The 26,530-nt window shown below is 57.5% G+C and overlaps 1 protein-coding gene across 3 annotated transcripts; it reads right to left on the reverse strand.

The window, feature by feature from the left end:
• Positions 1 to 1,514: 1,514 nt before the first annotated feature.
• LOC127600669 (transcription factor COE3-like) lies at positions 1,515 to 25,618 on the reverse strand. Of its 3 annotated transcripts, none has more exons than XM_052065403.1 (16): positions 25,029 to 25,618; positions 21,888 to 22,044; positions 21,674 to 21,737; positions 21,325 to 21,380; positions 20,642 to 20,715; positions 18,896 to 18,964; positions 10,246 to 10,327; positions 10,053 to 10,170; positions 8,341 to 8,471; positions 8,139 to 8,265; positions 6,154 to 6,242; positions 3,617 to 3,682; positions 3,391 to 3,553; positions 3,119 to 3,313; positions 2,754 to 2,864; positions 1,515 to 2,385 (listed from the first exon to the last, which is right to left on the reverse strand). In XM_052065403.1, the coding sequence occupies exons 1-16, from the start codon at positions 25,160 to 25,162 to the stop codon at positions 2,354 to 2,356; spliced, it is 1,668 nt and encodes a 555-aa protein (XP_051921363.1). In that variant the 5' UTR covers positions 25,163 to 25,618; the 3' UTR covers positions 1,515 to 2,353. The 3 variants fall into 3 exon arrangements, with proteins under 3 accessions (XP_051921363.1, XP_051921359.1, XP_051921364.1); XM_052065399.1 differs by having other exon boundaries at positions 8,341 to 8,474; positions 25,029 to 25,617; XM_052065404.1 differs by lacking the exon at positions 2,754 to 2,864 and having other exon boundaries at positions 8,341 to 8,474; positions 25,029 to 25,616.
• Between the last annotated feature and the right edge of the window lie 912 nt (positions 25,619 to 26,530).

The following is a 26,530-nucleotide window of genomic DNA, read 5'->3' on the forward strand; positions in this document are numbered from 1 at the left end:
AGAGCGTTTATTGCTCGAGATGAGCGGCAATATCGATGATGTGTTTATTGCACTCCGAAGAAACATCGGCGGCGTTTTAATGAGCGGCGTGCAATTAAAACACAAAAAGGAACCGTGGCTGGAGACGGAAAAGCGCAGTTCAAAAAGAAGAAGCGGAGGCGCGTCGTAACGGGAGTCAAAATGGCGGCTTGGAGTTTTATTGTTCGAGTGCGAAGGGCCCTCTGGTGGACTCATTAGCTTGACCACTTTGACTTATTTTACGACGCCCGCTAATTAGCGCGCGAGTTATGGCGGCGATCGGGCCACTTTTTGTGACGCTCGGTGTCTCTCTCTCCGTCTCCGTCCGTCATTAACTCTGCGGACGTCCTTGCTGCGGCGGTCAAACGTGTTAAAAAAAAAAAAGACGACTAAAAGAGCCCACTTCCTGTTCCTTTCTTTGCTTGCTTCGGGGCGAGCGAGGCGTCGTGAGCAAACGCGCATGCGCCGACACCGCAAACGGACAGCAAGTAGTCCGACGGAACAAGACTTGATGGCCGCGGTTGCTCCGCCGTTGCGTTCGTCCCCCGCGGACCGCGGAAGGCGAGGGCCAAGGCGACGCTCGTGCCGGCGGAAACAAAAGTTGCCGGGAGAGCGCGAGGAGCGCGCGCGCGCGTTGTACGGCTCCCTTTGGCTCCTTTAGGGCCGTCTGAGGTCTTATTTATGACGGCCGCGGTTCTCCGCCGTGGCCTCGTTAGCCGGGCCCGTGCACGCGGACTCCGGGATCATTAGCGCCTTTGTTGTTTTCAGAAGAGCTCAGGTGCTCGCGTTCTTCTGCGTTCCGCTTTCCTTGGGCAGTGGACCTTGTACTCGCAAAATCTTTAGCCGGCACCTCGCTGCACGCGACACCGACGCCGACTCAAACTTTGAGGCTCGAGAAAATCCGGCGGAGTGTCGGCCGGTCCCGGCGTCGACGGTCCTTCTCCATCTTTCCATTTGTCAAGCGTTCGCCCATCTCAGAAGGTGCGCGGCCGAACTCTTGGGACGGAAGCCAAACTTGCTCCGATGGGCTTTTTCGGACATCTCGGATAAGGTCATGATATTGCGAGTGTATCCCCAGTTGAGAAGCACAAGTCCCGCCTTGGGATGGAACGGGCGCAACGGAAGCTACGGAAGAAGGTGAGCAAAGAGAGACCAGGCGTTGAGTCGCTCGGGTGACGTCATCTTTATTTCTTTGTGTCCAAAAAGCAGCGCACGCACGCGCCAACGTTGGCATTGTCAATCCCGCGGCGCCACGGAAACGCCGACGCCTTGACGGAGGCCGTGTGCCGACGTGCGCGTGTCGGCAGCAACCTGGAGCGTCCGCACGCGCATGGGGGGGGGAGCAAGAAGAGCGGGAGCGGTGCGGCGAGCCACGCCCAAAAGACGTTTCAGTGCAAAGGCGGCGGATGGAAGCGGCGCGTCAACCGTTGCTTGCTTTTTTTTTTTTTTTTTAGCTTTTAGCTTGGTTGGTGCGCCGCACATGTGACACAAAATGCCTTTACAAAAAGTGGACAACATGTTTTGAACAATGTTGCGAGGTTTTTGTTTTTTTTACAAAACCTTTTTTTTTTTTTAACAATTTCTAAAAGACAACAACCATGGAGATTTCCAACATCAAATAAAGCTCGGAAATACGGAAGAACGGAAGGCGCACACTAACAGCAAGAAGAAGACAACAAAAAAGGTCAAAGAAGAAGAGAGAGAGAGAGAGAAAAAAAAGGTCCTCCTGGCTCGCTGGCCAAAATGTCAAACGCTCGGCCGACGGTGCTCACGACACAAAGTGCTTTTGGAGGAAAAAAACGGGGAGGGGCAGGGGAGGGCTGAAAGGATTTTCGAGCCCCACTTTTCCAGAGCGGGACGTTCAGGAAGTCGGATTGACGGCCGCGCCGACCTATTCTGGACTCCCACAAAGCCTCGGCATTCTTCCCGTGCGACGTGTAAAAAAACAAAAGCAAAAAGCAAGTGGCGGATCCTCCTTGGAGCGTAACTTTGCATTCAATAAAGACGCCCCCCCCCCCTCAAAAAAAAACCTTGCCATTTTTACAAACTATTCAAGCAAGCGTCATGCAAACATTGGAGGCAAACAAAGCAGAGGCGCCCGCTCGCCCAAAGCCCATCGGCCCATGATGATGATGATGATGATGATGATGTCATCAGGACCTTCCTGGGAACCCCCCGCCCCCCCAACGAGGCAAAACCCACGTCTGTGAGGTGGCGTCATCGCAGTCACGTGAGCGTGGAGGCAGAGGCGGGACCATCCGTCGGGCTCGCCGATGGACGGCGACTGCGAGGGGGGCGGGGGGGGGGATGGCGGAACCGGGGGGCTGGAGTCGTCTCACATGGGCGGCACGATGAGACCGGCCATGGCTGCGAGCAGAAAGCAGGCCGCACTGAAAACCCGCAACGCTTCGCAAATCGGGACCATCGCGGCGCGTTTGTTTGCGCCCGCCGCACGCTCGCCGACGGCCAAAGCAAAAGCCGAGGCTTCCCACGGCTTTCCCGTCGCTAAAGGCCGAATCGCTCAAAGCGGCTGTTTGAAACCAAAAGGGCGGGGGCGGGGGGGGGGGGGGGGGGGGGTTGTTCACATCGGCAGCAACCGGGAAGAAAAAATAATTACAAATGTTTGCTTCCTCGCCCCACACGCAAGTTAGGGATCAACCTTGGCGGGGAGTGAGGGGGGGGGGGGGCAAGTGCAGCGATGGGAAAAGATGGGAGGGCGCATGGTCAATGCTCACCCTGGAGGCCGGCGCCATTGGCGGGGGGCGGGGAGGTCTGTGGCCGCAGCACGGGAGCGAAGGCGCTCTTCTGTTTGACTGCAGAAGCCACGGGGGAGAACGAACGCGCGCCTGCGGGGGCAGCAAGAAGAGGGAGACCACGGGTGAGGGGGGGGGCCACACTCGCCCGCAGTTGATCCGCAACTCCACGAGGCTCTGACGCCGTGAACGCACGTGACGGCGGGGGAACGGGGGCCTGAGCGGAAATCGACGAGGGCGAGTCAAAAAGGGGCGCGGGTGAGGGCGGGGCACGTGGCGAGCGGGGGCGGCCGCCATGACCAATGGCGCAGACAAAACGGCGCCGATGGAGCCGGCGGGCCACTTACCGGCGTAGGCGGAGTTGGCGCCGGTGCCATTGATGAAGCCGGGCGAGCCGGGCACGGCCAGGTTGCTCATGGCGGCGGCGTAGCCGTTGATGGAGGACGCGATGCTGTTGATGGCGTTGTAGTTGGCCGACTGCTGCGGCGTGGAGCTCGGCGCGTAACCGCGAGGGGAAACGCTGCTGGAGCTGCGCGAGTACGCTAGCAACACAAAAGAAAAAACAAAAAAAATGAGCAAAAAGCCCAGAAGGCGGCGCACACGCGTGCCTGCGGCTCACCTTGGTCGGCCTGCGACGCCTCCGAGATGTTTGCGCTGAGCTGGCCGCCGAAGGAGTTGACGGCCATCATGCCCGAATGCGCCGCCGGCAGCTGGTTGTGGCCGCGGGGGACGCCGCTGTACAGCGCCTCCGTCAGGTCGGCCGCTCTCTTCAGGATCATGTCCTGCGGAGGGGGGAGGGGGGGTCAGAAGCAGGAAGCTCGTGGCCGGCGCCGAGCGGGCCTCACCTGGTTGCCGTGCGGCATCCCGTAGAGCGCCTCCACCAGGTCGGCGGCTCGCTTCAACAGCACTTCCTGTCGCCCGGTTGCAAGCACGTCGTCAGTCATTGACAAAAAAGAAAGCGGCGGTGAAAAACACTCTCCAGGTTGTCGCGGCGCGGACGACATTGGGACAGCGCCAATAAGCAAGCCCTCCCAATCCCTTTCCAGCCTCACTTCTCGGCCACCACTTGACCCGGTGACCTTTGTGACCTCAAAGGCCACTCTGGCTCAACAGTGATTTCCCCACGACATCAAGAAATGCTCAAAGTGAGCAATCTGCTCGGGAGGTGGGCCGGAGAAAGCCACGTTCCTTTCATTTGCGGGCGGGTGGCACTTTTCAACTCTTCTTTTTCTCCAAACTCAGCATTTCAAAACACAAAGTTGGCCCAATTGGAAGCGGGCAGCCGGTTTCGGTTTTGTTTGTCGTTGTCTCGCCAAAAAAGCGTCAAGGGGGAGAAAGCGACCGAAGGAGAGACGAAAGGAAGCGGCGACAACGTCATCGTCAGATGTGGGAAGGGAGGGGGCGAGGGAGGGAGCGCCGACGTCCCCCGAGAAGCGGGAAGGTGGAGGCCTCTGCTGGCGCTCCCGAGGGTATTGCACGCCGCCGCCCGTCGGCCTCCTCCTTCCCCGTCGGCAACAGCGGCGGCCAGTGCCGGCTCCTTTCTTGGGGTTTTTTTGTCGGCTTCCGCCAGACGGTTGGGGGGGGGGGGGCAGAGCGGCCTTTCGTCCCTCAAGTGGCTGCGCTGAGTGCAAAACAACTTGGCAGCAACTGGGAGGGAATCCCAACGCCTCCTCTGCAATTTCCGCTGTGGTGGGCGGTCGGAAAGGGGTGGGGCGGAGGTGTGGGGGGGGGGGTCTTCATGAGATGCCGGTTGCCCGAGGATGAGGACGAGCCCGAAGGAGGAGTCGTCAGACAACTCTTAAGTAAGATAAATCACCAGCGGCGAGGCGAGGAAGAAGGAAAGCGGGGGGCCTGGGGGGGGGGGGGGGGGGCGACATGAGCGACCATCAGAGAGACTTCTAAGGGCGCACGGCGGCGGCCACCGCTTGCTCGACTTGACTTGCTGTCATCTAAACCATCGGCGCTCGGAGACGCGCTCAGGCGGCGAATCTGCCAGCAACTGGCGCCGCCGTCAAAGATTCACGTGGCCGCTGCGTCTTCAAAACAGGGCCCGATTTGTGACGGGGAAGGCAGGAAGGCCCCGCCCCTTTCCACTCGGGGCCGTCCAATGTTGATGGTGCTCGGTGGGGGGGCTTTTGGTTCCGACTGATGTCTCTTCTTATGTAACGATATCCCGTGAGGCGTCCGCCAATCGGAAGGTTGGGAAGCTTGGAGTGCAAACGGAGCCGGCCGAAGGAGCGCCAGCGCCCGCCAATGGCGTGCGGCGCACGGTGAGCGCCGACGGGCTTTCGACACCTCGGCGTCGGATCCCGTCACAGACGCCCGAAGCGCCCGCCACTCGAGGCCGAGCGGACAAGGAAAAGTGCGGCCGAGCAAACGGGAAGCGACGGGCGGCGTTGACCCGTCGCCGCGCCGACAAAGAGCTTTCCCCCCCGCGCCTCCGAGGAAGCGGAAGGCATAAATATTCATGGCGAGGACGAGGCGGCGGCCGGGCCAGACGGCCGCGGCGGCGCGACCCGCGCCGGCGATTAGCATCAATTTACAAACAAACGGCTTTTTGTGGCGCGTCGCCGTTTGATGAATGGCTTCAATTTGGCGGCGGCGGCGTTCGCTGTCACCGCGCGTCGGCCCTCATTGGCCACATCGCCGACGCCCCGACGCAATCTGCCGCCGCCGCCGCTCGCCTCCGCAATCATTTGAAGGCACGCGCGCGCTCGCTCGCCGTCGACCGGCGACCACAACGGCGGCGTCTGCCGTCTTGCTTTGGAGACGAGCGTTTTAATGCGGCCCCCCCACCACCACCCAAAAAAAAACATCAAAGGCGCGGTGGTGTGAGTGTTTCCCACTTGCCACTGAAGCCTTCCCCGAAAATCCCAATCTCGTCCAAAAACCATTCGAATGACCCCAAATGCAAAAGTGAATGCGGATTTCAATTTTCGATCCAAATCTCAATCCAAATTGGAATCTGAATGCAAATCAAGCAGTCAGAACTTAGACTTAGACACCCAAGACTCCGCGTCAGTCCCGACTCGAGCCAGAATCCAAATCTTGCACAAAATCTCATTTCCAAACTCAATCTGAATTCAATGACAGCCTAAATCTTATTCCAAAGTAAGATTTAACGTCAGCCTCGAGTACGACGGAGTCTTTCAAATCTCAATTTGAAAGTAAATCTGAATGTCGCGGTCCCAAGGTCAATCCGGACCGCGGAAAAGAATCTGTCCAAATGGGGACGGGATGTCAATGTTGAAAGCGCATTTTAAAGGTGGCGGAAGTCAATCTCTCCAAATCAACATCTGAATCGGGATCCGGGCCGAAATCGCAACGTCACAATGAAATGACTCGTCCGTCTGAATATCGGTGGAAGTAAGAAAGCACTGACCTTGGGTAACCTCTCGGGGTCCCCGGGGTGGCGAGGGATGACCTTCTGTAACCTCTGGAAGCCGTAGTCGATGGTGGGCTCGTTCAAGGCTGTCCAAGCGCACGCACACACACAGGCACAAGCACAGCGGTTTGGCGAGTTGCGCCGTCGCCAATGATGAAGTCATCCGATTAAGCCGGCGCTCGCTCGGCGGAATGAGCGGCTCCTAATTCAAATCTACTTCCTGCCGGCGCCGAGGAGGAGTCGGCGGCGGCGGCGACTCCTTCGCGCCCATCAACTCCATTAATCATAAAACACTGTCAAATTTGACTTTGGGGACAATTTGTCAGAGGGTCTTTGTCAGCGTTAGCGCTTGTAGCGGCTAACGATGATTGACAGGCCGCGCGCCGGCCGCCTCCTCGCCCACATTTGCATAAGTGCGGCCTTCATGAATACGAGGCGGGCGGACGGGCGGGCGGGCCGCCGACGCTATTAGCATGAGAACAATATTTGTTTGGCTTTCCCCGGGAACGCCGGCCCGCCGCCACCTTAAATCTAATTTGTCCGAGGCGAGGCGAGGCGGCCGGCGCAAGAGGATGGAAGAAGCGACGCGGGGGGGTTGGGGGGGGGGGGGAACAAACGCGCAGAGTGACAAAGCGTCCCGGCGAGCGCGCCGCCGTGAACGAGCCACGTATGTCGGAATGTCGGAAAACAATCCGCCCCGTTTCCCAAATGGTCTTTCCGCCCCGCCGCGCGCTGTCAAAACCGGATCGGGGAACGCCGCCGCCGCCGCAAATGGAAGCCGACGCGGACGCGAGGCCCAATCGTGACTCGCCATCTTCAAACTCAAGATCACTCCAAATCATCGGCATCCGCTTGCCGTCTTCCCGTCCTTGCGTCGGCGAGCAGGCCCGAGGTAGCTTTCACGTCACCCTTAACATCCGTTCAGATCAGACGCCGCCCGTCCGCCAGTCGCTGTACTCGGCGGCGGCGATCCTGTCGCAGCTGTCGGGACTCAAGCGGAAAACAACCGCCCGCCGCACGCTTGCTAATTAGGAGCTAATCACCTCCCGCCGACTCAAAGAAGCCGCCCCTCTCCCTCCCCACGCGAGATGATACTCGGAGGCCTAAAAGGGCCCCGTGGAAAGCGCTAATTAGCCCACGTTAGCTCTTGGAAGGCGCGCGTGCGCAAAGGCCCGCGACGTGATCGGTCCCGACTGAGGCGAGGCCAAGTCCCGCCGGGCTGTCAATCAAAAGATGACTTCAAAGGAACTCTTCCTTTCATCACAAGCGTGTCCCTGTCGTCCCCGCCGCCGCCGCCGCCGAGTTGCGTAAGTTGGAGGGGGTGGGGTCAAACTGGGGTCGCGCAGGTGACATCCTGTTTTTATATAATATCTCGCTTACTAATTTTGACATTGTATTTTCTTATTGTGTGTAAAGTGTCCTTGGGTGGCATGAAAGGCGCTTTTCAATCAAATGCATTATTAGCATTATTATTATTATTATTATTATTATTTCCTCACCGCTGATGGACTTGACGTGAGCGGGTGTGACTTTTGGGCGTGTTTGAAAATGACGTCGGAGGAAGACGCGGCAAGAACGCGTTTGGGGTGGAGGCCGCTGACAGGTCCACAAAGACGCTAATCTGCTCGGCCAATCGCAAGAGGCGGCGACGGGCGGCCGTTGTGACAAAGGCGGGCGGGTGAAGAAGGGGTGGCGGGGGGGCCATTTCAGAGCAGGAGCTGACATTTACTTATCAGTCTCAACAGCTGACATGTGACCTTTGAGCCGCATCCGAGGACTTTTGAATGATGAGGATGATGATGCGGCAGAGGTCAGAGGTCAGACGCGCGTGCGTGCAATCCGACACGTTGGGGTCACCGCATCGGGTCATCTTTTCACGTCATTCTGCTTGTGAATACGACGACGATGTTGATCATCGGCACTTTGACAGAGCGACCTCCACCGTTCACTCCACGTACGCAAAATACAAATCAGACGTTCACCTGTGTAGACGAAGCGTCCCGGCGCGCCTTTGCAGAACTGTTTGGACTTGTAGGACAGCGTGACCTCCACCACCCCGGGAATGTGGCGAGGGGGCGTCTGGACGCGGATGGCGTGCGGCGTGATCAGCTGCGGAGCACAACCACATGCTGGAGCAAGGCGCCGCGACACAAGAGGGCGTCCTGGCCTCGGCGGGGGCCTCACCTCGCTCCACACCAGCATGGTCCCGAAGACCACCTGGAGGCCGTCGAAGAAGTTGTCTCCGATGAGGATGACGGTGGCGCCCCCCGTGGTCCAGCCTTCGCTGGGGCTGATGGCTTTGATGCACGGCGTGGCTGCTTCACAACACACACACACACAGTCCATTTTTCATGAGTGGCACGTGCTAACATGCTAACGCGTGCGCATCCACACAAGTTCACACTCGGCAAGGCTCGTCAGACATTCGGCGCTCTTTGCTGCCTGACGACTCATCCCGCTCAAATGTTTTCTTCTTTTCTTCTTTCTAGCCAGCCACCATCTTGCTGCTGTAGACTGTAAACGTCCCCAGTGTGGGACAAATAAAGGTTATCTTGAAATGGCTCGCGAGTGTCCACTGGTTGGTTGATTTGTCAAGCCGCTCGATTGGCGGTTTGGCCACCGATTTGTTGCGTCGTGAACGGGCGGGAGGTCGACCGGTCGCTTCGTCAGTTGATCGGTCGACCGACTGCTTGAGTGGTCACTGAGCTGCTCGTTTGTTTGCCTCTTCATCAATCGACGGGCGGTCCCATACGGCGCTTGGATGGAGCCACGTGTAGCGTCTGGTGCAGATGGGGCTTTTTTTCATACGCCGCAGCGGCCAGAACAACCGCGGTGGGAGTTTGCCCGGCGCCAGGCGTGACGGCCACGCGGCGAGACGGGCTGACAAAAGAGCGAGCGGGGCGGCGGCCAAGGCCAAGGCGAAGGCATTCATTTCCCGCCTTTTGTCAGGACGGTAAACAAACCACATGATGCGTCTTTTGCGCGCGGACCCCGACGCAAAGCAAAAGAGGAGCACGTCTGGAGGATGCTTGGGGGGGGGGGGGGCAAACACGGCGGCAGATGTTGAGTCTTTTTTGAAAAGCAGATAAAAGGATGACGACCAAGAGGCTTCGGACCGGCGCGCCTCCCCGGCTGGTGTCGAGGCCGCCTCGGCGACAATCGCGAGCTGACAGATTGGTGTCAGCCGGCGTTTGTTTGGGTCCCAGCCAGGTGCCAGCCAAACACGTGGGGGCCCCCCAAAGAGGCCGGCGCTCCTTTCATGCGGAGAGGAGCGCCAGACGCCCGCCGCACTTGAAAAAGGCCAGTCGGGACGTCGGCCGATACCTCTTTGATGACTGACGCCGGGAGGGCTTCTTTGACTTGCCGGCGTGTCCCAGACGGGTGGGAGTTGTCGAGGAGAAGGCGGACAAAGGAAGACAAAAGTTTTGCTCCGACCACATTTTCTTCATCTCCATCGTTACCGTCTTTGCCGTTGGCCCGGATGGAAGGAAAAGTTGATTTTCTTGTTTTCTTGTTTTTTTTTTTTTTCCTCTCATCACTTGAAGTGGCTCAACCCCAGAGCCACTTCAGAGTAGGGCCTTGAGATTTGAGCGATGGGAGTGGACTTTGCGGAAGGTGGCCTTTGCGCCCGCGTGCTCGCAGGAAGGAGCGCGTCGGCGGCGCCCGTCGTCTGCCGCCTGGAGATCCGTGACGGGTTTCTACGGCAGAACACGCGGCTAGCGGAAGCGCGCGCGCATGGCCGGTTAAGTAGTCGCTACTGGAGATGAAAAAAAAACTTACAAATACTGACTCGAGATCATCGATAAAAAAGCGCAGCAGCCCGCCGGCGGACCGAGACCAAACATTTTTGCAAGGGGGAACCCGTGCCCCCTGGCAAACGGAGGGTGCGCTCTTACCTTCAGACGGGTCCAGGCGGCGTGCGCGGCGGCCATGTTTGGAGTTGTTGTGGACAAACATGTTGTCGGAGACAGAGAGCACGTGACCGTCCACGTTGACCGTGGTGGACACCACCACCTGCGCGACAAGACTTTTGAGAGCCCGTCCGGCGGCTTTGGGCGAGGGGCGGCCGTCGCCCACCGCGCCACTCACCTGGAAGCGCCGCATGTCTCTCGGGTTGCCCGCATTCTTCAAACAGTTCTGATTGCACTTGAGGAAGAACTTGAGGAAGAACCTACAACAGCGGCCCAACAAAAACACATCAGTACATGTTCGGTGCAGCACCCCCACCCCAAATTGTTTGCATTGTGCAGTTTCAACTGAGGAGCGAGCGCGCCCGCTCAGTTGCGTCGCCACGGATGACAACCTCATCTCCTGCTCAAAGGAGGCGAAGTGGGCCAACCCTCCCGTCGCCACGACAACACGAAGCTTCCTCATCTGACGGTGCCGGTTGTCAAGGGCGACAGCCATGTAAACAACACAAACACGGCGTCTCGGGGGGGCCCGCTCGAACGCGACGGTCCCAAGCGGGGATCCGCGTTCTCGCCGCTTTAGTCAATAAAAATCAAGTTGTTATGAAATCAAGGACATAGGGCAGCCCCCCCCCCGACCCTGCCCCCATCGGTGCTTTGCCCACCGCTGCTTTACAGCCCTCCAGAAGTGAATGAATCAGAGCGTTTGTGTGTCGGATGATGTCACCCGACCGCATTAGGGGAAACGCTGCGGTTGGATTCAGATTACAACAGGCGCACGTGGAGTTGCGGCGGCGGCGTCAGCAGTGGAAAATCAATAGTCTCCCCCCCACCCCCAACCCGGAAAAAAACGTGTGGAGTATATTTCACTGTGCCTGTTAGCTTAGCGTCACAGTTGCATTTGACGGGCGGCGACAAAGCATTGGTCGCACTCAAAGGTGACACCAAGGAGTGCACAAAACAAAGAAAACTAGTTTGGTGCAAGCGGACACACACACACACACACACACACACACACACACAAACACACACACACAGACCGAGGGAGGGATGATTAGCAGGCGAGGCGGAGTGTAGTACTGACGCGGCGGCGGCCATGTTAGCCTCTCGAGATGAAGTCGGCCGTCTGCGCCGCTCATTAGCAACAAACAAGAGCGGCTGTGCGCGCATGCACGTTAGCATGGCGCGATGATGCTAACGTGCGCGAGAGCGTCCGCGTGGCTCGTTGGCTCGGCTACACGTCATCAATAATTCAGCGGGCGAGATGTGAAAATGACACGGGGCTCGGAGCTCCACCTCCACCGGCGTGGACAATCAAAGTCAATATTTGATGAGGTCCTAAAACGCAAGTGAGCCCCTCGCCTCCATACCCAGAACACGCACGGACACACGGGAGTGCGCTTCCGCTCCACGCACGCGAGTTGTCCGTACTCCAAGGGCTCTTAAAAGGGTTCCGTCTGGCAGCTTGAGTGGCGCCGCTCTGCTGGCCACCGCCTGCATAGCAAGACGTGACGGCGTGCGCGTGGTGTGGACGGGCCTGTGTGGCGTGTGTTTGTGCACGGGTCGGTGTGTGTTTCTTTTTTCGTGGGAGTTGCTCCGATTGCCGTCTACTTGTGCGTGTGCGGACTGGATCAGGACGCGCACGCCTTTGTTTACACGCGCGCGAACATCCGTTTGGGTGCACGCGGGCGAAAGTCGCCAAGTTCTCATCCATTCTCAACATGGGGACAGGAAGCGGAGGCGGGCGAAAAACCGCAGAACAACTGCTTTCATGAGCCTCAAAAGCCCACCGTGATTGTGTGCGCGTGAAAGCGCGGGGGACACATGAAAAATAAAATGAGGTGCAAGTCAGAGTTGGATCGCAAAACGGGGGAAAACCATTGGATCCAAAACAACTAAATCAACAGGCACGGCCAGCGGCACGTCGAGCCGTTCCGGGGGAAAAAAATGTTCCCGCTCCTCCCAGAACACCTGCAGAACTCCCACGGGATGCCCGCAGATGGAGCGTTCCGGCCTTCATCGCGAGTTCAAGTGGAATAGGCGCGGCCGGCCGGCCCGCGTGTGCCATGACAACAGGAGGATGTCGGCATTTGGGCTACGGCGCCGCCCACTTGGTTGAGTTTCCTCATTTCCATTTGCAGGCACATTCAGCCGATTGCTTCCTGATTTTCAGCTGGAATCGTGATGCAAACATTACATAGCAAACGTCATTATTCTCCTTTGAAGTTGCATCAACACACACACACACACGTAGTTGGCAAAGCGCAAACGTGTGTGTGCTTTTTTGCAGCGTGTGTGTTTTTTCTCGGCACATTTGAGCTTGTAGCGCTCTCCGCTTCCGTCCATCTGTTTGGCGGCGTGCGGGTGCGATGCTGCGGCCGTGTAGCGAGGTGTGCTGCTGCGGCGGCGGCGGGGGCACCAGCGGTCAGTGTCAAGGTTGCCGCCGGCACCATATGGCCCGACCTTGGACAAAAGGCAACACCTCTGAGAGCGCCTCTCACTCAAAGTCTTCTTGAATAGGAGGCGCCGTTCCAAAGTTGCGCCCACGTTGCCGTTTGTTCGTAGCGTGCGAAGCGGGGCCCGGAAACGTTGGCTCAGCTTATTTCTTGACTCGGGGGCGGGCGCTGTACGGTGGCGGTCAATTCCATCCCCGACAAGCAGCAGTTTGGCAAACGGCGACAAATTCTTCCAAATGACAACCTCCAAGCTGCTTTTGGCCACGCCCGACTTGAACAGTCTCAACTCAACTCCAGGGCACTTTTCAAACCGCCGGCGCCGTCAACAAAGTGCTGCAACATGGAGCAAAAATCTTTGGCACAACACCAGGCAAGAAATGAAGGACGAAGAGAGTCCAAAGCACCAAAGCAGTCCAACTCAAAACCAAGTCCAAAGCCAAAGAATGCAGATGACGAGGGGGCTTGCCGAGCACGCTCATTCCAATGAGAGGGAGCGGCGACCCCCCTCCCCGAGCCTCCGAGAGGTCAGGTGGGGTCGGGCCATTTCCAGATTGGAGAAGGAAGGATCTTCAAAAGAAGATCGGGAGCCGGTGAAGGAATGCCAGGGGAGGAGTGTAGCGCCCTCTTCAGATACGAGTCGCCGTCAAGAGGTGAGCGGCGGCATTCTGGACCCACTGGAGACGCTCGATGGAGGATTGGCTGATGCGTGGTCATCGGAATGAAACAATTTTGCAATGAAAAAGAATTTGGATTTGATTTGCTGGGACGAAAACCGGCCCTGCTTGAGATCCGCTTCCAGTTGACCTCAGAGACGAGCCACTTGAGATCCACTTGAGATCTTCCGGCGTTGGTCAGTCGGCGACGGCTTCTTTCATATCACGCCGCAAGCACCAGAAGCGTCCTTTGCATATGGAACGGCGACGGCGGCTTCGTTTGGAACACGTCGCCGGAGCCCGCTCGGGTGAGGCCGTGCGAGCAATTTGCTCAACAAATCACAGGCGTCGCTGGAAGGCAGGCGCCTTCGCCGCCGCTTCCTGTCACCATTTTTCTTGCCGTCGTCGGCGTTTCTGCCGCGCCGCGCCCACGCGGAGGTGTTACGCGGCGTGAACGGCGCCCGGCGGGACGCCGCTGGCGACGAGTCCGTCGCTTGTCCGCGGGAAAAGGGACGGAGGAGTCAGGTGCCGAGGCTCTCTGGAGCGAGTTGCTTGCTGTCAGAGGGGTCGCCGTGGCAACCGGCCATTTGTTTTCCGAGGTGACGACACTTCTGACAAAACAGCACAAGCGCTGCCAACAAAAACCAAAAACCACACACACACACCACGTGGTGGTGTCAAAAAAAGTGTGAGCGCTCAGCGCCTGGTGGTGGCGCTAAAGACAAGAATGAGATTTCCCCCCCCCCAAATAATTTTCCAAGCAGCAAAGTCAAGACAGTTTGTGGTGTCAAAAGCGCTATCGCAGAACCTATGGGCGGGGCCTGCCTTCCGACACCCACAACACAACCGGGCGAGGACGCCCTGCAAAACTTCCTGTCGGCGCCGCCGCCGCTAAATTGGCTAACAAAAAAATTTAAAAAAAAACCCTCACCAAAAAACAATCTAAAGAACAAAGCTGCTCCCAAAATAAGAATCCAAACGGCAAAACCGCGTGTTCAGAGTTTCCGTGTGTGTGAAAGAGAAAAAAAAAACGCTTGGGGGGTGAACGTGACAGGTTGCGTGTGCGCGCAGATGCGACTGTGCTTGTGCGCGCGTGGCGCCCGACGTCATTGAGCGCATCTGCACCGACGACGTGGGAATTGGCGACGACAATGACTGTTGAGTTCCAAAGGCGGAAGCCCTCCCCAGAAATCTCTCGCCGGATTTGCACTTCATGTCAACATGCTCGTTTTGCGCCCCAAAAGTCCCCCCAAAATTCTCTGTGCGTGCGTGTGTGGTTGCGCCAGTCTGTGTCGACGTGTGAAATTTGAGGTGCGTGTGTGGGTGTGTGTGTGTGTGTGTGTGTGTGTGTGTGTGTGTGTGTTTGCATGTGCTCGTGCGCGCGATTGTCCGAACGAGAGTACGAGCGTGGACGTGTCAGATGCGGCGCGTCTGCGTGTACCTGAGCCAGCGGGCGCACGCGCGCAGGTGATTGACAGCCGCAGAGTGTGAGCGTCTTCATTAATGACTGACGACTAAATAACACTTAAGCCTGCTAGCGCAGGTGTGGGGAAGACGGAGGGGGGGGAATTGCTCGATGGATCGATGCTAGTGTTCACACACACACACACACACACACACACACACACACACACATATAGGTACAAGCACACCTGCGCTCCGCTACGTGGTGGCCGGGAGCTGTTCTGGATTTGAGCGGACATCGAATGCCCGGGGGGTTGGCTTGGCGGTGGATGGTGGTGGGGGGCAGCCTGTCTTCATCCTGACTTTTTTTTTTTCCCAGAATCCTCAAGCGGCCTTGAGATTAGCATGGTTAAAGGGTGGCGGAACATCTCGCTCTTTGATTGGAGCGCTTGACAGGCAGGATTAGAAGGCGTGATTAGCCAAACGCCGCACGTACGCAGCGCTAAGCTAAGCTAAACCCAGAGGCACCCCGCTAGCGTGTAGCTTTGCTATTCCACTTTCTCCAGTGCGGCGGCATCGTCAGGCAGATGTTCACCCGCCGCGCCTAGTAGTGATGGGGCACGCCCGGTCACGGGTCCCTCTGGCGACTCGTCACCGCCAAAGACCATTCAATGGCGACAGGAGGAACGGTCGCAGCCGGGCGTCCTGCGAGTTCAGTGATGTCACGCTTTCAAGGTCGGCGTGACTTCAGACAGTTTAAGAGGCAGGAAGTGAAAGGGGGAGGGGGGCACATCCTCCAGACCCACTGGACTCACAAAAGTGGGGGGAGAGGGGCGGGGGGGTCTTTTGGCAGAGTGGCGTCTTCGCTTGGATAGCGGCGGAGGCCGAAAGCGGCCTCTGGGGTGACATTACGCGCGCGCTAGGCCTTAAAAGAACACCTGCTAGCTAACACATGCGCACACGACTGGAGGGAGCAACCAAAGGAAGACGAGGAAGTAAACCAGGAGAAGAAGTAAGGGGAGGACGAGGAGGGGGAGGAGGGGGAGGCGATGGCGCTTTGGAGCGCAGATGGACACGGACGAGCCACACAGGACGCTCCGGCGTGCTCATCGAGGAGTCTTCACAAACTCAAACGACGCCCGCCCGCACACGCGTGTCGCCGGGAATCACGGTCGTCCAGAGACCTTTCAAGTGGCCGTTGAGAAGCCGGCTGGCTTTCCCGCCGCAGGTACCACTTGGACGCCGGCTTCCAGTTGACGCTCGGGGAGGCGTCGCCCTTTACGCTGGACGGGGGCGGGGGGGCACCAAATGAAAAATGGCCGCCAGAAGCTCACTGCTTTATGTCGAAATCTCCAACATGATCGTTTTTCAAGGCACCAATGTGGCCAGTCTTCTCAATAAGAAGTAGTGTGCGCAAGCAAGCAGTTTGTGCGCAAAAATTCGTGGGGTTTTTTTGGGGGGGGGCTCCAAATGGCATATCAGAGGCAACTAGGTCACATGACGGGCATCCACCATGAAGTCGCACATTTTGCTTTGAAACGTGGACATCTGGCTCCGAAAACGCCTGTCCATGACTTTCGCTCCCTCATTTATCGCGGGGGTTACGTTCCCAAAATAAAGAAAGAAATCCATTTGGACCATTATTTTAACCACGGTTAAACGGGAGGAAACTCTGACTTTCAAGGCTGATTTCTTAAAGTAAGCGATGAATCCGATTTTTTTGTTTTTAATTGACAGGGCAAAAACTGCCTGCTTCACAAAAAAAAAATCTAATTCCACATACTTGAGTATGATAAATGATTCATTGTTCACATTAAAAGGATAAATAAAATGATGGATTATTGAAACCCGCTGGAATGTTAAGGATCCAGGCGCACGCGTGTGCATAGCTAGCTAACGCGCTAGGGAAGTAATTCGTCATATTGACGGGATTGCTCGCGAGTCCATTGCATCGCGCAACAATGTTGGCCAGCTGGCTTCGCTCTCTCCTCACTTGCGCTTGTCCGCCCGGCAACACACACACGCACACACACACACAAAGAGAATGGCACTAGGGCTCCGAAGCGCCTGGTTCCCCTCCCCCAAATTAATTTGTCAAGTTGCCGCCGCTGGAATAAGACGTTCACCTTGAAAAGTCCATTTACCAGTGCGCAAAAAAAAAAAAATTCCCACAAAATACACTATTGGCTTCGACGACCCCCACCCCCCCAAAAAAAAACATGACAGCCGCTCACACACACTGTTGGGTGTGTGCGAGGGGAAGCAGCCGGGGAACCAAACAAATGCGCGCGAAACCGAACGAGGAATGCCAAAAAGAAAGCAAAATGACATCCGAGGCGGCACGACCACCAAGCAAGTCCCAAAGCGAGCTCAGAAGCAGACAATGAAGCCGACAAGGAGCCAAACGTGGAGACGAGAAACCACAACGCTCAAGAATACGAGGAGGCCAAGCCGTGGAAAGAACCTCGCCAGGAAGCCGACACGCAACCGTCCGACACACGGAAACGGGGGAACATTCGAGAAATGGCCAGAAGCGCGCTCAAAAGCCAACGAGGCGCCACGCCGGCACCCCAACGAAGGAGGCAAAGAAGGGTGGGGCCAAACAAGCGTAAAAAGAAGCAAACGAGACAGCCGACATTTCGCCAAGCGAATCAGGAAAAGCAACAAGGAAGAAATTCAAAGGACACGCCAACGAAAGCGCGACAAAGGCAATCCAGGAAGCCCAAAAAGGAGCCAGAAAAGCTCAAAAATCTCATCTCCACCCCCCCCCCCAAAAAAAACGCCAGTCACGTGACATTGGCGCCCGCCTCCATCTGCGGCCGGCAGGCTTGGCCGGTAAAGCGTCGCCGCCCCGACGCTCTCCCATGCCCCGCCTTCCCCCGCAGCCAGATGCCGCCTCCCACCCGTGTCGCTTTACGGCGCCACCGCATTTGCCAAAACTGATTAAAAAATTTTTGAAATGAAAGAACATGAAAAAGAACGGCAATGGCCATGACTCCGCCCCTCACCTTCTTGGGGCGATTCACTGTATCAGTGAGCGTGGACTTGGCGCGCGTCGAAGCGTCTGCGCGGAATCGCTTCCCGCCTTGGTGCGCGCACAGCAGCCGAATTGCGAGGCTGGGGGCGCGTCGGCGCGGATGCCGGGGCGGGGGCCGGCGCTCTATGTCAAACGTTCCCACGATCCCCCTGCTCCTCAGGGGCGGCGGCACGGCCTTTCCGGCCGAGCTCGCGTTTGCCGCGCCCGCTTCGGTTGCGAGCGGGAAGGCGGACGTCCTTCCGCCGCGCTTTTTGCTTTGGCGTCCCGATGAGTCCCGGCGGCGAGGACACAGCCGACGAGTCGGTCAGGAGACACTCGCGTCGACGAGCGCCTCGGGAGTCTACGGGAGAGCGGCAAGCGAAGGCCTCGGTGCCCGGCGTGGGCGGAGACTAAAAGTTCAAAGGTCAGCCTTCACGGGCGTGTGCCTGCGCAAGCGTAAGTGGGGTTGCGGGGGGGTCGTTATGGCTCAGGTGTCACACTTGACTTCAATTGATGTGTGCAGCCACACCTGCAAGAAAGCCCCCCCCCCCACTGGGCTTTTCCTTCACCGTGTCATCCCGTGGATTTAGTGGCCGTCTCTTTACTGTAGCCGCGGCGATATCATTTGCATGATGGCCGGCAAAGCGCGGCGGGCCGCGTCCCCCTCGTAAATCCGTCTTTCTTAACAGCCACTAAAATGCAGACAAACAACCGGCGGCTGTAAATCAGCAGCGCGTCAGGCGAATGGTCGCCACGTGCGCGCGCAGACCAACGTGTCCGGAGCTGGCATTCAACCGTCGTGAACTCGGGCCAATAATTCTCTTCTTCTGCGCTCCCTCTCATTACACGCCATTCTATTACGGGTTCCTCCGCTCCAGGGTGGCCGGCTATCTCCCCCCCCCCCCCCACCCCTCAGAAAATAAAGAAAAAAGGTTTGACTCGGGCAGCGGGCTTTTATTTAAGTATATATAATATAATATATAAGTATATATATATATATGGACCCGATCGAAATAAATCCATCAATCAACGGACTATCTTGGCTGTTATTGATCAGGCCGTGGTTCACACGCGCTTGACGAGACCGCGTCGGCGTGAGTTTTTCCTCTCGGCCCAAGTCGGAGCGAGAGAGAAGGTTCTTCCGCGGGCAGCCGAGCACCCCCCCCCGTGGCAAAATAGGCCCGAAATCAACCGCCTCCCCGACCCACGCCGGCCTTCGGGCTCCGCGGCGAGTGCAAACCGGCAACAGCTCGGTGACATCGTCACACACAGACGCGCGCACACAAAGGGGGCGGGTCCTACCTGTCGATGATGACGGGGTCAGAGGGCGTCTCGTTCCGATTGCCGCAACTTTTTTTGTCGCAGCAGCGGCTGAGGAGGGAAGACACGCGGACGTTAACGTGGGAAAGGAAGGCAAAACCAAACACCCGGGCGCTCCGCGGACTCCAGCAAGTTTCTGATTTGAGAACATTCCATCTTTAACATACTCTAAAGCCCGTCGCCATCCGCCCGACGATTCACAATGACGACACATCCGGGGTGCGGCCCAATCGAAAAGGTAATAATTGCAAGCAAAAGAAAAAAATGCAATCAATTCTCATCAGGATTCACGCCTAAATGTCAATGTATTCATCCACGCATTTATTTTATGGCGCCCCCCACCCTAGGGAAAAGGCCGCCACTGGTATTAGCATAGCGTCCGGGGGCTAATTGTTGCAAAGCGACGTCGAGGCGCTTCACGCTGTCGTCATGAAACATGAATGCGGTCCAAAGCGCGGCCCGTCGCCGCCGCCAGCCAAAGTTCCAGGAGACCAATTATGACGGGCACCCGCGGGCGCCGCCTCGGCGACCGAGTGTCATCGGCGCGCCGGACCCCAGGAGTCGTGCCAGCCACGCCCGCGGGGGACGCCCCTCTGCTCCCCCCTCGAGCCTCCCTCGCAAAACAAAACCTGGCGTGCCGTCCGCCGCGTTTGCTAATGACGCGTCCCCTCGGGCCGCTAGCACGCTAATGAGTGACGCTGACGTGTGTGTTGATATGTGTGAGTGTGTGGCTTGTTGGCACAGGCTGTGGCTGTCAAAGTCACACACACACACACACACACACAAAACACAAAGACTTTGGACTCGATTTGATCGCACCCATCGATCACATCGATGAAAGCTTCTTGATTGAAATCTTGATTTCGTTCAGTGGATTTGGGCTGAATTCGGCACCACCCCGAGCAATCCGACGGACCGGGGGCATTTTCTTTTACGCGCCCCCGACTTTGCTGATCATTTGACGGGTGAAAGCGGACTCGGCCGCCGGAATTGGGTCCAGGTCCTGTCACGCGGCGATTTGGAAGGGAACGAGAGAAGGCCGCGGAGCGAATCAGTTGTGTTCGCACCCACAACGGCGCCAAACGCCAGAGGCGCTATTCGAACCGCGTATGGGAAAAGACCAAAACTCTGTCGAGCCTGCCCCTTGCACATTTTATCATGCACCTCATGCCAGGTACAAATATTGAATGTTGAAGATTGAATATTGAGCCCCCCCCCCCCACACATGCACACACAGTCATACACCAGCGTGTTTTAACGGTCACATCTGGCAATGCCTGTGAAGCGTGGACCCATCACGTTGAACCGAGACTTGGCTGCGATGGCGTGTGTGTTTTTCATGCAGAGGTTCAGCCTGCAGCTGGCACGGCGCCTCGTCACAGAGGTCAGAGGTCAAAGTCAGCATCTGACGCTCCCTTGTGTTTGTGCCATGGTTTGTAGCATCTGTTGTCATGGTGACTCCTTTACTTCACATGCACGGGTGCCCCCCCCCCCCCCCCCCCCCCCCGTTTGACTGACGCGGACACGCCCGCACGGCCACCTGTGTGCGCGCATGTGTGATTCTTGTGCCGAAGCAGGAAATGAACATTAACGAGTCGGAGAAAACGTGTTGATTGGCGCATCGACACTAGAGACAGACGACAGCTGCTGTTTGTCACTCTCACGCGCACACACACACACACACGCACAAGCGCGGGCATGCAGAAGGAGCGTGAAGAAGAGTCGTACCTGCACATGATCTCGTGCGTCAGTAGAACGCGACACATTTCTGGGTTCTTGTCTTGTCCCTCGTACAAAATGGCCTGGCAACAACACACACACGCACGCAAGTTGTAGAAAGATGGAAAAACATTTTGAGGGCAACATATTCAAAGAGGGAGATTTGGAGACACACACACACATAGTCCACAATCAAGTCACAGGCATAATGATCAAAAAAATGCGCAGCGGTTTGAAGAAACAAGTGATCGTGTGGTGACCCGGGTTATCATTCAGCGGTCAAAGGTCAATTTTCAGCTGGTCTCCCGAGGGGCCGTCATCGATCGGCGCCGGCGACTCCGGCCGACCCGTCAGCTGCCACGTGAAGCTTATCGATCGGCTTCCCGAGCGCCGGCCGCGTCGCCGACAGCGCCGCCGCCGCCGCTTGCGTGTCCGGGAGTGGCCGCTCAAGTTTACGAGCGCAATAAAAATGAGCTGGGCGGGTTGAGGCCATGAGAAATGCTCAAGTTTGGCCCCAACGCTTTGCCGTCAAAATGCTCGGCGCTCTTTCCACGTCTCAGCTAAGATGAGCCGAACCTTCAAATAGCTTCGGGGTCACTCCGAGGGAAAAACCCCCGCAGTGTCTTGCAGTTTTTCATTTTGTGCAAGTGGGGGGCCGGGGGGGTAGCGGTAATAAAGAAGATCAGTCTCACCTGCTTGGTCATGGAGTCGATGAGGCGCACATACAGGTCTTGCTCCGTCCTGATGCCTGCAACACACAGCACACCCTCACACACACGTCAACCAGTTTGTTTGGGGGGGGGGGGGGGGGGGGGGTTCCCCCATCGGTCCAGTCTCAACGTGAAACCAGGAAGAGGAGCGGCAATGTGAACATTTCCAATGTTTGCTTTCAACTGAGCCGGAAGAGCGTCCGCATGGCGCGTCCGCATCGCGGGTCGCTCACGCGCGGGTGTCGGCGGCCGCGCGGGTGTCGGCACCCGTGCGGGTACCGACACCACCGCGGCCGCGCAAAACAAAGAGGGAGCGTGTGGGCGTGCTCACCGTTACTGTAGAGGAGTTGTAACCTGTAATGAATCCCGTTGTTGGTCTTCTCCCCGTTGTACTCCTGCGTGCCACAACAAGACCACAAGACAACGTCAGTCAAAGTCCAGGCGGCGCGCCACCGCGGCATGGCAGGCACGCACACCCACATCCGCGCAACACCGACAGGATGACGACGTTCCCACGATGCGGCGTTTGGCACGCGCGCACGCACCTTGTCTTTCTCGACGAAGTCCAGGTAGGACGTGCGCTCGATCTCGACGGGCTGCCCCTGCCGGTCGTAGAGCGCCAGGACAAAATGGAAGAAGTTGGACTTCCTCAGGTTGGACGGCGGCTGCTTCTCAAAGTGCGCGCGGGCCAGACCCACGCCGCTGTCACACACACACACGCACGCACACACATCCGTCGTGAGACGAAGCAATCGCCAACTTGCCCGCCAAATGCAAGCGCCCGAGCGCCGTCCGTCCCTTTCGGCCTCCTCCCAACAACGGCCACGACAAATGTCATCGCGAGCCACACTTTGCATTCCTTCCCACACTAGCGATATGCAAATTAGCATCTTCAAATGACCACCCCCCCATCCCTATTTAAAAAAATATAAAAATAACACACACACAAATGTCATTCCCCCCCGCAATTTTCTTCTCCACTTGTCCCTATTTTGCGTGAAAAAGACTTCTTGAAGCCGTATTTGACATTGTCAGCCATGGAGTAAGTCCTCCTCGCCAGTAGTTGGCGCTATACTCTGGCGGTTTGACGTCTGCCAGTCGTCATCCGCTTTGCAAAGGAAAGGTGACCGTTTTTTTGGGGGGGTCGTTATGTAATGAAATCAAAAGCACAAGAGGTATCCGTGCTCCGTATGAAACACGCGTTGCTGCTATCTATTGTCTGGAAAAAAAAGTGAAAAATATTGATTTGCATTTTTTTTTTTAAGAATCTTTGGAGTTTGAAAAGTTCCAATGGCAGGAGTGCACTCTACGGAGCAACGTCGATAGAACATAAAGACACATCATGATCATGAACAATCATCATATGGCCCCCCCCAAAAAAAGACCCGAAAACGAGCCTTTGGCGGGATTGCGACCGCCTTGGGCCGCAACGCCGCCCGCGTTTGGAGTCGGCGGCTGCAAGCCAGGCAGCGACGCGGAGAAGGCGCTTTCCATTTTCACGCGCGAGGCACCGGCGAGCCCATCCCAGCAAAGCCGATCGGCGCGGCCAATCCTAGCCCGTTCGAATTTCCGCAGCGACGGCAGAAGCTCGGCACGGCGCCGCCGTCCTCCAACGAGGAGGAAGGGTTAGGAAGGGGCGATGCCGGGCGGCCGCGCCAAATTCCCACACAGGGGGGTCACCACCACGGGCGGAGGGCGGACAAAGCTTCCCGACGTGGCGAACGGCGGTGAGAAATTTGGAGCCGAGCCGCTGCCTTGAAAAAGGCGCAGACTCGATCCCAATGAGCGCACAGCCAAGGTCGGCACAAAGAGGAAAAAATTGGCCGGCCGCCGGGGACCTTTCGCAAACCAGCGACAAAATAGCCACCATTTGATTGCAGAGCCGCGCCGCGCCGCCGTTCATTCACGTTGGGGGCGGCGCCCGAGTCCCTGGGCCAGTGATCGAAGCCCATCTGACCCACGCTGGTGGAAATGTTAGCACACACACACACACACACACACACACACACGAGTCTCACTTGAGTTTGCAGCGGGAGTGATAAGACACTCTTTCTTTTTTTTTTAACCAGTAAGGTCAAAATGAGGACTGAATGCAGCTTGTCAAAACAATTGATGGGCATCGAGAAAAAAAAAAAAGGAATGGATGGAATTGAACGGCAGCAAGTGCAAAAGAATGAAGGCAAGCACGGAAACGCTCTCCCCCAGAAAAAAAAAAAAAAAAAAGGGTCTATGTGTATTTCGGGCTTTGTGCCACGTCGCCCGCCACGGGCGATATCGGCCATCAAAAGGTGCCGCCGTCACGGCCCGTCCTTCGACGACCCGCCCGGCGACCTTGGCTCGTTAGTTCCTTGGCCCTTGCGCGAGCTGCGTTGCTTTCCGTCATTTCGTCTCCCGGCCTTTGATGACCCTTGCCCCCCCCCTCAGCTTACCGGGCAAGGTTGACGGCATTTTCCCCCGTTATTTTCACTACGTTTGAAAGAGTCAACGGCACCGGCGGCATTTGCCACACATCTCCTTGTTGACGCGCACGGGCGCCATCCGAGTGACGACGCGTCGCCGGCTCGGGCCGCTCGCGACATTTGTGACCGAGCGCGCAACACGCCGAGTTCCTCTCCATCCGCGCTGTCTAAATTAAGGCGAGCGCCGTGCCGAGAGAGCGCAGGCGGAGCGCCTTCGGACAAGCAGACGCGCGGCGGCGCCGGAGGCACAAAAGGCCTTTTGGGGTCCACGCGCGCCGCGGTGTCACTAAAAGCGCCTCGCGTTACGGTGGCGCCGTTGGCCCGTTTGGATTCTGGGGGGTGCCTTTTCTGATGCTTGGTTCTCATGGGAGCACCCCGTGATCATTTCACGAGATTGATTTGGTGATTGATTAATTCGAGGTTTTCAGGTTGATTTGACCATTTTCAGACGAGCATAAATAATCGGGTGGTCAACTCGCACGCATGCGGCCGATGACATGCAAGTTGTGCGCGCATGACATTTATTGTTGCTATTCTCGTCAATTATTCATCATGGAGGACTTTTTTATTGGAAAATTGTCGACGGGGACCGAGAGAGAGAGCAGCGCAGCGCAGCGCTCCGACTTGCACACGCACGGCGTGGAGAAATTGGCTCCGGCGCTCTCCCACTGATCTCTTTGTCGTACAAATTGGCATCGGCATTTTTTACAATCACTGACACTGATCAATGTCATGACAAAGTTTCTTGTCATCCACTCCCCCCCCCCCCAAAAAAAGATACACCCGCATGCATGTGCCGTTTTCAATTGACAGGAGCTCCAAGCGCTTCCTGCATGTGACTTTGCAGACGAACAAACAAAAGTGGAGCATTTGCGTGATTTTTCTTTTTCTTTGGAGAGGCGCATTGTCGCGATTGGAGACGAGCCGCAAAGGAAATTCTGGCATTTACCCAAAGGATTGGACGCTATCGCAATTTTTTTTCTCCACTCAGTGCCCACCCGGCCGGCGGCGGACGGCAAGCGTCGGAGAGCGTGGCCGTGGGGGGGGGCACGCTGGCAATTGAACAACAAGCGGGATTTTTGGTGCCGTTTGACCCTCGCCTTTGAGCCAGCGCGAGGTTTTCGCGGCGACGCCTCGCAAAGCGAACGCCGCCCCCCTCCCCTTAAACAACCCCGGCGACGTCGGCGAGAGAAACGAGGAATGAAAGCTGCAAAGCGCGTGCCTGACCTCTGCGCGGCCGTGTTGGCGTCGAGGATCCCGCCGCCGGCCATCCAGGACCGCACGGGGGTCATGCCGGTGGGGAGCGGCTCCTCCTTCATGGTGAGGCCCCCCCGCGGGAGGCCGTCCTGGATGGAGAACATCGCCGCCGCCGCCGACCCGCACCAGGAAGACCCGCAGTACTCCGTCACGCACCTGGATGACGACGGCCAGGGACGGGTGAGGCGGGGGTGGGCGCACCGGTGGGACGTTCCCCTAACGAGGGGCGTCCCGATCCACGCCAGAGTCCGGAAGGTGCGATCCCTCCGGAGCGAAGATGGAGATCTTTGAGAGCTTCAACGCTCCACGCCGCCAACCTGGAGGAGGAGGAGGAGGAGGAGGGCGGGGGGAGACGAGCGGCGGGGCATCACGCGGGACCCGAGGGAGGAGGTGCGAAGGTGCAATTTAGGGTGGGGGGGGGGGCAATCGGGAGAGTCTGGATGAAGGCGACCGGCAGCCAGAGGAAAAGTCCAAAGACAGAAACAAGCTTTGATAGAACAACGCTTGCCTTCAAAAAGAGGTCCACTACGCCTCCGAGAGGAGGAGGGGTGTGGTGGTGGTCGTGGGGGCGGGTAATGTGAGAGGGGAGGGGGGTGCGAGGCGGATCGGCGCGAACAACCCTCCACCGCGTCCCGGGTGGGGGGGGGGGAGCTCTTTCCTCCTCTTCTTCCTCATTCTCCGGGAAGAGCGCTCGGATCTCCCGCGGGAGCCGAGGGGGTGTGGCCTCCTCTCCATATATGGTCGCCTCATTTGAATAGGAGCGCCATCGCCGCCTCCCGTTGGACGTCGGGGCCGGCTCGGTGCTCCGCACGCACGGCCCCCAAAAAAGTGGCAGGCGTCCAAGTCTCCTCCTTCAACGTCAGCCTGGTGGAAAGGGAACGCAAGCGGACCCAACGTGGGATTGAGCTCTTGCCGACTGAACAACAAGCGGACAGGAAGTGGATGAGCAGTTGAAGGCGGCGCGGCACTTCTCCATCTACCCTTTGGGGGGGGGGGGGGGGACGCCCTCGCAGCTCGCTGGCTCCTTTGATGTCACAGCCCGGCCACGTTCGTGGGCGCTGCAAAAAAAAAAAAAATAGTTCCAGGCAGCCTCAAATCCCAACATTGAAAATTCAAAGTGCAGCCGTTTGTCGTTGAAGTTGACAGCGAGTGGCCATCCTGGACAGGAAGTGAGTTTTAGAAAGCTGGAGGTGGAATTGAGTGGCCTTTTGGAGACAGGAAGTGAAGCTTAGCTCTGGAAGAAAAAAAAAAGCCACGCCGAGATCTGAAATCAAGCGCATTTGGAACCTTTTGGGAGGGGGGAGGGCGGGGGGAGAAGAACGGCACTCAACTGCCATGGAAGGTTTCGCAACAGCTCGCCATCGGAGGCCTTCTCGCAGTTTGCGCCGACTCGGAAAAGCGGCAGAATGGGTCGTCAGTGACAACGGTGACCACGTTCCTAACCATCCATTTGTTGGGGAGTGACGTTGTGT

Source organism: Hippocampus zosterae, chromosome 1, assembly GCF_025434085.1.
Source record: "Hippocampus zosterae strain Florida chromosome 1, ASM2543408v3, whole genome shotgun sequence".
Lineage (NCBI taxonomy): Eukaryota > Metazoa > Chordata > Actinopteri > Syngnathiformes > Syngnathidae > Hippocampus > Hippocampus zosterae.

What these genes read in the sequence shown, in the direction of transcription:
- LOC127600669 (XM_052065399.1), bottom strand. Translation starts at nt 25,162, where the DNA reads ATGTTCTCCATCCAGGACGGCCTCCCGCGGGGGGGCCTCACCATGAAG. An exon ending in GGATGCCGCACGGCAACCAG is followed by an intron (nt 3,554 to 3,616) that starts GTGAGGCCCGCT and finishes CCCCCTCCGCAG; the next exon opens with GACATGATCCTGAAGAGAGC. An exon ending in GGCGTCGCAGGCCGACCAAG is followed by an intron (nt 3,314 to 3,390) that starts GTGAGCCGCAGG and finishes TTGTGTTGCTAG; the next exon opens with CGTACTCGCGCAGCTCCAGC.